Source organism: Schistocerca gregaria, chromosome 3, assembly GCF_023897955.1.
Source record: "Schistocerca gregaria isolate iqSchGreg1 chromosome 3, iqSchGreg1.2, whole genome shotgun sequence".
NCBI lineage: Eukaryota > Metazoa > Arthropoda > Insecta > Orthoptera > Acrididae > Schistocerca > Schistocerca gregaria.
The window spans coordinates 355,626,430-355,638,459 of record NC_064922.1 but is presented as its reverse complement, the minus strand read 5'-3'; the positions used below and the strand labels follow the sequence as shown (position 1 = coordinate 355,638,459).

The 12,030-nt window shown below is 45.1% G+C and overlaps 1 protein-coding gene across 1 annotated transcript in view; it reads right to left on the bottom strand.

Annotated features, from left to right (window-relative positions):
* LOC126356154 (integrin alpha-PS2-like) overlaps nucleotides 1-12,030 on the bottom strand; it is a 372,087-nt gene that overhangs the window by 181,594 nt on the left and 178,463 nt on the right. The window contains exon 3 of the mRNA XM_050006898.1: nucleotides 1,694-1,788. Coding sequence (XP_049862855.1) covers nucleotides 1,694-1,788 — 95 coding nt within the window. The remainder of the gene's footprint in view (nucleotides 1-1,693; nucleotides 1,789-12,030) is intronic.

Below are 12,030 nucleotides of genomic sequence, written 5' to 3'. Positions count from 1 at the left end.
CAGAAAATCTCTCAGCACTTGGCGTTCTTCCGTGGTAAACTACCCAGTTAATTTTCAGCATTCTTCGATAGCACCAGATGCCAGTTGCTTCCAGTTCCTTCTTATTTCCGAAGTCCATGTTTCATTGCCTGCGATGTTGTACTCCAGACGTAAGTTTCCAGAACATCTTCCTGAATTAGATGGCAGTATCTGACAAGTAGGTCTCTTCTATTGAAGAAAGTTTTCTGTGTCTGTTCCTGTTTACTTTTGGTATCTTCTTTGCTTCGACTATTTCATGTACTCTTGCTTTCTCGATTTCCTTTGCCTACCCTAATGCTGTGTCATTTCTCAGTTTTATTTTAAACTAGTCGTTACTGTCCTTTTTACCACTCTTCATTAGGTTAGTCTGTGCTTTATTTATCCTTAAGTCTCATTATGCGCTAAGTATGTCGTCTATTTCCTTCGACATGTCTTGTAAGTCTCCTTTATGTATGGCAAAAACTTTCCATTACGACAATGCTGTGTGTTAGATAACGATCGAACCTGATTTTACTTCAGAAAGGAAAAGGAATAAGAAAATTAGCAAAGTAAGAAAGGTTCGCTCCAAAAGATATGGGAAACTTTTCACAACTCTTTAATATCGAACAGCGTGGAACATACAACCGCTGCAGTTCCTTTCGTTGGAGACGCATGTGTTTACATACTGTGGAAGTGGCACTCTCGTCTGCATGAAATGTTTAGACAACTCTGCAATATGAACGACGCCACTATGTGCAGACTTTCATATCTTGTAGTCTTGGCACGAGATCAAAACAAATAGCAATCGGAGTTGGCCCTTCAGCTTGCGTCTTAAGGTAACCCTTCGGTTAATTTTTCCAAGTACAGTGCTGTGTATTTTCCAGTAGAGGTGGATGAGTCGTGTCTGCATTAATGTAACGTATTTGGGTACCACTAAACAGACGTGTAGAGCACGACAACGGTAGAGTTTTCTTTTTTCAACTCAGTGGGCACATTTAACGTGAGTGCTTGTCTATTCCCGTATATCATAAGGCTGTAATGGCAGTAGACGTTAAAGACAGCAGCGATGTGATGTGATATATTTTTTTGGCTTCTTTCATTTACTTCCAAGAGGGCACGGCGGTGGTTGTTCCGGGGAGATGGGAAATGAGGAATATCTGGGACGGGATACTAAGGCGTCAATGCACTCTGGTTTAGAAATAAATTTAAACGAGATGGACTACCTATGGAGAAATTAGGGTCCGGTCCTGTATACTATGCATTTCTTTAAAAACTGCGAGGAATTTTTTAGGGGCGTATTTTGAATTAAAAAAAAAACTTTGAGAAGAACGTCGAACACTGAATTAATTGGAAATGTACGACAATGCACCACTAAACACTATTTGGTGACGCAAGTTAGTCGGCAATGATGTCAAAAAGATAGACACCGCGTCATTATTGACTGACAAATCGAAATGTAAAGTGTGGATTTTAAAGACTGAAGAAAGATTTGGATTGAGCATCGTCAGTGAAGTCCTTAGAAAAAAAGTATAAACTCAGATTACGAGAAGGTTTATCTTAAGCGATTTGAAACCACGGAACACATACTGGACGGCCAGTAGATACTTGAACCTCTCTCCTCAGGAGAGGAAGTTTGCTGTCTTAAAGACTGCACCACTTCACTCGGTATGTTTCTGGATCGTCTCGTGATACTCACAACAATATTGCCGTTCCCTGAAGTCTGCAGCGTGGCACCGAACCATTGGTACGATTTGTTCTCGACGTCATAGCCCGAGTAGTTCCTCTGGTTGCCTGAAATAAAACAGAAACAGCGAATGAAACTCTGCCACTGGAATTCATTTGCAGTGTAATATCGGTTAGTGACACACTCAATAAGTGGCGTAATAGTGTTTTGTAAAACAATTGCGGATGATATTGCGCTTACAGAGATGCATTGAAGGACCGAAGCATTACGACGACCTGCTTAGCAACGTGGTGGTCGACCTTTAGAACGCAATGCAGCAGCGATTATGGGTAACCTGAATTTGACTAGTCCTTGGTAGGTTTTTGAAACCATGTTGCTCCAGATATACACGCACAGGTCTTGCAGACCCGTAAATTACGTGATGGTGGTTTGTGTGCAAGGAGCTGGAACCAGATGGCGTCCCAGGATAATTCCATCGGGCTGAGATCGGGCAGTTTGGTAGCCAAGGCATGAAGAGTTCACTGTCATGCACCTCAGTCCAATGTAGCACTATTCCGGCATTGTGACATGGACAGGTATCCTGCTGGAAGATGCCATCGCCGACGGGAAAGCCGTCAAATATCAAGGCGTGTAGGTGGCTCGCAATAATGTTCACGTAGTACACAGCAGTCGTGGCGCCTTCGATTACTACCAGAGGTCATACTCAAACCGAAATGAATGTCCACGACAGCATGAAACTGCCCATGCTGGTCTGTATCCGCGGCGCGGTGCGTATTTCCAGTATCCCCTCGACTAGGTCACAGTTTCCCAAATTGTGTTCCGCAGAACACTGGTGTTCCGCTGGAAGTGAACAAGTGCTATGCGAAAAAACTATGAATAACGAGGCTTTTTTCTACATTTTCACGATAGCAATTTTTTAAAATTTTGTTATAGACTCGGCGTTAGTAGTTATTTAAAATCGAATTGAGTGTAACAAGTTTTTCTCATTTTTAAAAATTTGATTGAACTTCGAAATAAATAAGGTCTTCCGTCAAAGTAACAGGATTTTTTAAGATTTCTGGCAGAGGTAGAGTTCGGGTACCTCTGTACTAACTGATGGCGTATTCGGACTAGTGTAAAAAGAAACGTGACTGATTCGACCAAACGACTCATTTCCATTGACGCTCGGTCCAGTGTAAATGGTCGCTTGCTTAATACCATCGTAAATGATGACTTAGATGGATTAACATGGGGATCTGTAGGAGTCGTCTACGGTGGCGTCTCATGTTCACAAACGTACGCTGAACAGTGTACTCCGAAACACTTGTGTCTGCACCACTACTGCACAGTGTTGTCAGACTTGCCATAGATCGCTGCCTTTTCTACTTTATAAAGCGGCAAAGACTCCGGCGACCCAATTTTTGTGACAGGCCGTGGGCTTTACAGGGATGCTCACGACAGTAACATGCTAACTGCCGTCTAATTACGCAGTTTTCGAATGCTTGTTCCCGGGCACCGGAAAATGACAATTTTCCCTTCTTAAAGACACTTGTCACTGGATTTCTCCACTTGCGGCCGGTATCGCCGCAGGAATGATTCCTCATTCATCTCTGCTTCTCTTATATGCAATGCGCAAAGGAACTGAACGGCCACTTTTTTAAACTCGCTCTTTTTTTTTTCTCTCGTTGTGACCCAGAGGCGTCAAATTTCACTTAAAGCTGCCTACAAACTCCCTCTTCAGTGGTGCAAAAGCGTGGCGCCCTGACGCCTCACCGTCGGGCTCGGCGACGCATCGGACAGCGAGGTGTCGACACATGCGATAAAAAGGCCAGAGATCAGGAGTTCATATGAGGTGCAACGTGGGTACCAAATTTCACCATAATTCTGCCCAACACCATAGGGACGTGTCACACGATGACAACCGTTATCCAGACATCACGCCTCACCTCTTCACTTGACACCCCTGGGGTAGATGTCAGAACAGCGACAGCAGCGCTGAAATCACACTATTTTCTTACGGATGAGTGAAGGAAACATTTCAGACACACCGCCGCTCAAGATTGAGAAGAAAAGGCCTCACGATGTGGTATGAAGGGCCTAAATGAAACCACCTCTTCCCTTGGGGCGTTTATTTACACACGTTTCGCCGTCGTAGAGCGATGTGCAACACAACGACGTTCTTGGCAGACTTTGACACTGCTAGCACCCCCTGGCGATCCGACCCTTCTCCAAGACAGAGCTGTAACACCACGGAACGACCCCTTCAGAGTTATAGTAGGATCACAATTTTTGCTCTGGTATAGACGATGGAGCCACTATGGATCACAACCTCTCAACGAAATATGAACGTGATTCGAAGCAGCAAACGGCGTTTACAATTTTTCAGCCCTCCTGTGGAGTGATCATAGGGTGGAGCGGGGAGGTGCAACGTTGAAACATGTGTGAATAAAACAGCAAATAGTCCCCTATTCTCTATTCTGAGATGCCACCACAACCAACGAGCATCCCACTCTCTCAGCTCAGTAACACTCTCTGTGCCAACTGCATAACTTTGCTGAGCACTTTAGAGATGTACAGAAGCTCCAATTGACTGATTATTATGTGTTTGTGGGCTACTGCTCTAGCGCCCTCTTTTGGGCAAGCGGAATCTGAGTGACATCAAGGGGGTTGCCTACCCAAACGTGTACAGGAGTCTGCTGAGGGGTGTGTGTCTGTCCGGGTATGTTTTTAAAGTGCTCAAAAGAAACATGCAGGTGGCACCGGCAGTGCTGCTCAATCGAGGGATTTCAGACCATTGACGCTCTTTATGCCACCTTCTGTGGTCTTTCAGTGTCGATTTTGGGTTGCGTGTGTCTGAAATTTTTTCCAGTTTCAACAAGGAGTGAGGTGTGGATGATGTGGGGGGGGGGGGGGCGGGGGGGGGGCGGGGGGGGGGCAGGGCAGTGATTATCTTTCCATTGTGTGATAGTGATACGTCTGTGGTGGCGTTGGACAGAATTGTGGTAAAATGTGGTGGCAATGTGGCAGCATTAAGCCATGCTACACCTCACATCAACTTTTCAACTCTGGTCTCTCCTTCGCCTGTGTCGACAACCCTGTTGTTTGATGGTGAAGTTGGAGGGCGCCTCGCTTTGGCACCATTGCAAAGGAAGGTTGCAGGAAGCTTAAGACAGGTTTCAAACTTCCACGTCGCACATACGGTACATGACGGAGTTTCAAAGAGGTGACAGTTAAATACTTTTGCTCAGTGTACTTTCCTTGTTGAATCACGTACCCGCAACGCATCTTCTAGTACATCTCAGCAGGCTGGCAACGTTCGTTAAACAATACTTCCAACTAGCTAACGGTTCCACGCTCTACTGTGCGGTCTCTTCCCACAGAGAACGTACATGTTCACAAAACGACCACAGGAAACCAGTCCCACATCCGTGTGTGGGAGCACACTCGTGAACTGCATCGACTCATTTTGTAGAGGTAAAATAACGTTCTTTATCGCTAAGAATAACTTGATACTCAAAATCAGCACAGTTCCACAGGGCCCATGACTCTTCGGTTACCATCGCAAGCGCTGCCAGCTGACTTTCCATTTCGCAAGGTCCATAAACTGTTCTACGAAATCCTTTCTACATTTACACCCCTTAGCTCAATATATTTGGGAGTATTTTCATGGGCCATTTCTTGTTCTATCAACATGACTATGGTCTGTCAAAGCCCAAAGAGGCACGAATATACAGGGCGTTTCAAAGTCATTCCATGAGACGTCTAGGTCCTATCACGTCATGCAGAACAACTTTTATGAGAGAGAAAATGTTCGCCGACGCTTCCCGGCGACGCTAGGTGCCCTTTTAATACTCAGCGGCCATGGTTCGACAAGATTTCACCGAACTGGCAGAGTCTACCAACTTGGTGTGCTCTGTACTATCTACCCCAGTAAACTGAGTGAAAACCTTAAGATGAGTGTCTCTAAGTGGAGACGGAGATATATGCATTAAGTGATCAAAAGTATCCGGACACCTGGCTGAAAATGACTTACAAGTTCGTGGCGCCCTCCGTCGGTAATGCTGGAATTCAATACGGTCTTGACCCACACTTAGCCTTGATGACAGCGTACACTCCCGCAGGCATACGTTTAATCAGGTGCTGAAAGATTTCTTGGGGAATGGCAAGCCATTCCTCGCGGAGTGCTGCACTGAGGAGAGGTATCGATGTCGGGGGGTGAGGCCCGGCACAAAGTCGGCGTTCCAAAACACCCCAAAGGGGTTCTATAGGATATAGGTCATGACCCTGTGCAGGCCAGTCCATTACAGGGATGTTACTGTCGTGTAAACACTCCGCCATAGGCAGTGCATTATGAACAGGGGCTCGATCGTGTTGAAAGATGCAGTCGCCATCCCGGAATTGCTCTTCAACAGTGGGAAGCAAGAAGGTGCTTAAAACATCAATGTAGGCCTGTGCTGTGATGGTGCCACGAAAACAACAAGGGTGCAAGCCCCCGCCATGAAAACATTACCACACCATAACACTACCGCCTCCGAATTTTGCTGTTGGCACTACACACGGTGGCAGATGACGTTCACCGGGCATTCACCATACCCACAGCCTGCTATCGGATCGCCACATTGTGTGATTCGTCACTCTACACAACGTTTTTACACTGTTCAATAGTCCAATGTTTACTCTCCTTACCCCAAGCGAGGCGTCGTTTGGCATTAACCGGCGTAATGTGAGACTTATGAGCATCCGCTCAACCATGAAATCCAAGTTTTCTCACCCCTCGCCTAACTGTCATAGTACTTGCATTGGATCCTGACACAGTTTGGAATTCCTGTGTGATGGTCTGGATAGATGTCTACCTATTACACATTACGACCCTCTTGAACTGTCTGCGGTCTCTGTCATTCAACATACGAGGTCGGCCTACACGCTTTTGTGTAGTACGTGTCCCTTCACGTTTCCACTTCATTACCGCATCGGAAACAGTGGATCTAGGGATGTTTAGGAGTGTGGAAATCTCGCGTACAGGCGTATGACACAAGTGACACCCAATCACCTAACCACGTTCGAAGACCGTGAGTTCCGCGGAGCGCCCTATTCTGCTTTCTCACGATGTGCAATGACTAGTGAGGTCGCTGATATGGAGTACCTGACAGTAGGTAGCAGCAGAATGCACCTAATACGAAAAACGTATTTTTTGGTGGTGTCCGGATAATTTTGATCACATACTGTATTTTAAGAGCGAATCAGGCGCTTTAATTTTGTTGGCTCTACCCCTTATCAATGGAGAAGATGCCTGGGTTACAAGCAACACACTAGGCATAAGCACGCCGTATGTACCTTCCCCTTGCTGCCTGTCAGTAGCATAACGAACACAAAAGCATGGGATGCGTCAGCGAACGTTTTGATTCTAACAGAAGTTGTCCGCCGTGACGTGATTTATCACCACTATATGTATGATGTAAAGACTCTGAAATACCTTGCGTTTACATGTTTATACTACATCCTGGAACTTGTTTCTCTGAACGAGAACGCGCCGAGGTGATGGGGAGATCTATCTTCGCATAGCACTTTGGAGTCAAAGACTGACAAGTCTCGTGGGAGGCACGTTGGTTGCCGTGGCAACTTAGACACTTTGCTGCGAGGCTTCGCTTTTACTACAGCTGCACTTCGCCGTTTTGTGATTGGTATGCTATTGTTGCTGCCTTGGCTCTGGTTGGCCAGAGAGTCTCGTTGGCTGGTCGCTGTACCTTATTCGCTTTATACTGCTGCAATTGTTGGTGAGATTGCTACATGCTTATGGCTTAAGCAACATGTTGAATGTGCAGTTGGTTGCATTAATTCAGGATGAACTTATTTTTCCGATATCATGGTTATGTACAGTAAATCTTTCAATTTTCTTTGGCTTTCGGATTGAAAGCGAAACTTAGTTCTTCGTGGATGGGTCTGACTCATGTGCCCACGTGGAATGGGATAGCCATGCATTCTATCGGCATCAATGCAGTCACAATTTCGCATATTATACAGCTTTACGAGTATCATTATATATTGCGTGACTCTCAACATTTTAGGCTAAGTAATCATACAGGGGACAGATGGTAAATGCAACACCATAGGCAGTACTCGCTACAGATCAACTCTCAGTAAATGATCATATAAAAGTTCATTTTGTTTCCAAGGAGGTTTCCAGTACACTAAGATTTCATAATCTTTTTTTGTATGACTAAATAATCATTATCAGGCTCTATCATTTCCTTCTTCCAACGACCATGCCACATCGGAGACACCGCTCCTCGCCGGAACACCGAAATCAGGCGACATCAGGCCCGATTAGTACTTCTACTCGTATAGGTGGGGGCGTTGGCTCGGGGGACACACCAGCTGCCGACTTGGCGACCAATTGAAAGACTTGCGCCAGGCCTTTGAGGCCGCACCTTACTGTTGTTTCCTCCTGGTAATAAGAATCTCTTGTCCGATGGACTTACGAACGTTAACTGTTGTCGCTGCCTTAATAAACTGTCAGACGCGTATTTGCATTGGCTTACCGTAGAAATGGATGTAAACAACTCGCAAATAAAACGTATGTAATTAGCATCTTAAAGTTTTTGCGACACATAAATGACCCATTAAATTTCGGACCTAAAGCTTTATAAGCAGCATTTCTTCTCGTTTGGCCGTATATCTTTCGGCAATCACCCTCAAGATAACCGAAATATATACTGCAAAAATATTAGCAGAAGAAGTAGTACTTATGTGGCTGCACTGCTTAATTTATCAGTGCTTGTTTAGTCTGAGGTAATGATTGTAAAGAAGACAGTCAGCTTTCGAGCTAATGATTCTCCTCTACAAAATTCTGCTTCTCGCTATGGCTTTCCAAAACCTGTTTTTCAATAGGTGTTGGAAAGGGAAGTCACACACCCTTAAGCCGGCTTTACGAAACGACCAGGCCGTCACCTGAATGCTAAAGAACGGTAGCCATCCCCCAGACATGGGAAACCAGCCCTGACGTTCGTTCCCACTAGCGACTATCACGAGCCGACGAGTGCTACCTGAAAATGATTTTTTTTCTTTAGTTTCCAGTCTTCTGCTTTGATGCATCCTGCCATGAGTTCCTCTATTGTGCCAATCTTTTCATTTCAGAGCAGTAATTGCAACCTATGTCCTCCATAATTTGCTTGATATATTCCGGTTTCGGTCTTTCGATACTGTTTTTGGCCTTTACAGCTTCCTCCAGTACCATGAAATTTATTCCTTGATGCCTTACACATGTCCTACAATCCTGTCCCTTCTCCTGCATGGTTCAAATGGCTTTGAGCACTATGGGACTTAACATCTATGGTCATCAGTCCCCTAGAACTTAGAACTACTTAAACCTAAGGACAGCACACAACACCCAGCCATCACGAGACAGAGAAAATCCCTGACCCCGCCGGAGGTCGAACCCGGGAACCCGGGCGCGGGAAGCGAGAACGCTACCGCACGACCACGAGCTGCGGTCTCTTCTGCATGTTTCCTTGCCGATTCTGCAGACGATCTCCTCGGTCCTTAGTCCATCTAATTATCAGCGTTCATTTGTAGAACAACTTGTCCAGTGCTTCGGTTCTCTTCTGATTTTCCCACAGTCTATGTTTCACTGCCGTGCAACTGTGTGTTCCATACGTAGTCTCAGAGATGTCTTCCTCAAATTAAAACTTGTGTTTGATACTAGTAGATTTCTCTTGGCCAAGAAGCCATTTCTACCTGCGCTGGTCCGCTTCTTATGTCCTCCTTGCTCCGTCCATCATAGGTTACTTTGCTGCCTAGATAACAGAATTCCTCAACTTCGTATACTTCTTGATCCCAAATTCCGATATTAAGTTTCTCGCTGTTCTCATTTCTGGTACTTCTCTTTACTTATGTCTTTCTTCGATTTACTGTCAATCCATATTCTGTACTCATTAGACTATTCCATTTAACAGATCCTGTAGTTCTTCTTTAATGTCAACATTGAACCTTATCACCAATATCCTTTCTCCTTCAATTTTAATTTCACCTATGACCCATTCTTTAATTTCCGTCAGTGCTTCTTTGATGTATAGATTGAACAGTAGGGCTGAAAGACTATATTTCCGTCTTACACCATTTTCAATGCGAGCACTTCGTTCTTAGCCTTCCATTCTAATTATATAAGCTACAAAGTGAATGAAACGCCACTTTGGAGTCTGTGCAGACAAGGAAGTTTTTCGAACTCTCGGCTGGAATCACAGAGTCAACTTTCATATTCAGCATGGACAGTGCTGAGGCTGTACGTATGGTGCAACCCTCTGGTTCAAGCTACACGTTGTGGCGGTGTATCCACCTCTAAAAGGACGAGACGCCGCATAAGAGCAGGCGGTGTGTGATGCACTCTGCGCGTTCCGGACGCTGCTGATTAGTCGGCCCAGTTGGCGGTGCCCGGAGTGCTCGCTGTAACGAGTGGTCTGCTCAGCGTCAGAAGGAGCAGCTGCTGCTCTGTGACCCACTAAACACTCTGAAGGGGCGTCCCAGTCGGCCAGCGCGTGCCGGCCCACGTGCTCAGTGTGAACACTGTCTCTACTGCTGCACTACCAACAACAGGGCGGCGTGTTGCGAATTGGGCGAGCAAAACTTGACGATTCCAGATGGGAAACCTTGACGTCCACTATCACAGTTTTAAGGAGTACGATTTCCGTCCAATTAATTCAAATTCCAGCGTTTACGTGAATCTCTCTTGAACACACTTTGTTCAAGGATTTATTGATGATTCTCTATGTCGAAATACTTAAGCTGGAAGATGTACATTCTTTGGCCCAATGCAAAAATATTCCGAGGGATTTCGATTGTTCTCCCAGTGTTCTGTTTTTACTGTGAAAGGGTTGATTAGTAGAATAGGTGTAGAAGATCCAACAGAGATCGACACATCTACACATATACTATGAGAGAGAGAGAGAGAGAGAGAGAGAGAGAGAGAGAGAGAGAGAGAGAGGGAGGGAGTGTAGAGCTTACAGGCACTCAACTGCGAGAATGGAAGCGCCCTTACGCACGTTATAAGAAACGAATGCGGATAAAAGTACTAAAATTGTCAAACAGTGAGGCGGAGACTTATTTTTGACACTCAAGCGCTCTCTCCCACCTCACTCAAGTTGACCCACACAGTGGCTCCCACATGCCTTAAGACACACAGAAAATGTGAAAGGTACTATACATGGCATTAAAACAGAAGTAAAACGACAGCGGAGCTCAAAGAATGGAACCGGGAAATGTGACTGGCTAACCGCTTACAAAAACATAGGTGAGCCAGTCACTCTGTTAGCACACTAAGAACATCTCCCTAAAATTTTGGGAAACAAGTGGGACAAATCATAGATTTGTAAAACTCTCACCACATTCGAAACTTCCTGGCAGATTAAAACTGTGTGCCGGACCGAGACTCGAACTCGTCTGAACGCCTTTGAAATAGAGAGATGATCTATCAACAAATCTGCCGCTGCCCAGTGGTCGGAAAATAAAACGCAATCTAATAAAACTTGACGCACAGTTATCTACACGCCACAAGCATTACAAGATCTTCTCGCCGGAGTAAGAATCCACGCGTCATAGGGCTGTGACCTATGTGAGGATGAGTATAGAGAATCTCGTCCAGTCTCCGTGGCTGGATGGAGGTACGCCACAGCCGAGTTATGGGATTTACTAGATGGAGCTTGTTGGTTCTCACTTCAACCTTCCATCAACGCATGACTGCATATACAACAGAAAGCCTACGTACCATTACATGATGTTTATAAATTAGTTGTATAAAAGTAACCTTTACTTTTCGAAATGGTAAATAACTTACAGCACTGAATGCAGTATATCTTCAAGTTTCATTTACAAATGTTCAATGTGGCTACCTTTTGTAACACGCGAAATGTCCCATCTGTAATCAGTTTCCTGCCAAATCCCATGAAGCAAGTATTGATGTACAGTGGCAACTACTTGTGTTATCCGTTGTCACATTAGGCCGATTCACTTTATCGCAGGTATAGAAGGTGGCTTCGTCACTGTACACAATTTTATTAAGAAAATCATCTTCAGCCGGCATTTTCTTGAAGATTTCTACACAAAATTCTCCTAATTTTTTTTGTCACTTTTTCTACAGCTTGCACCAGTTTCAATTCCCGTAATACCTTCCATGCTGTAACACTAGGCATATTCAATTCTAAACTGGCATGGACTACGAATGTAAGACTGGCGAAATTGTTCAATTACTGCACCAAAGATTGCTGGCCGACTCTGACCCGGCGTCCTACGTGATACACAGCCATTTTCGGTGCAACGTTTGTACCAGTTAATAACAGCTTATCTTGGAGTTGGTGGCTCCGAACTGCAGTAGTGGATTT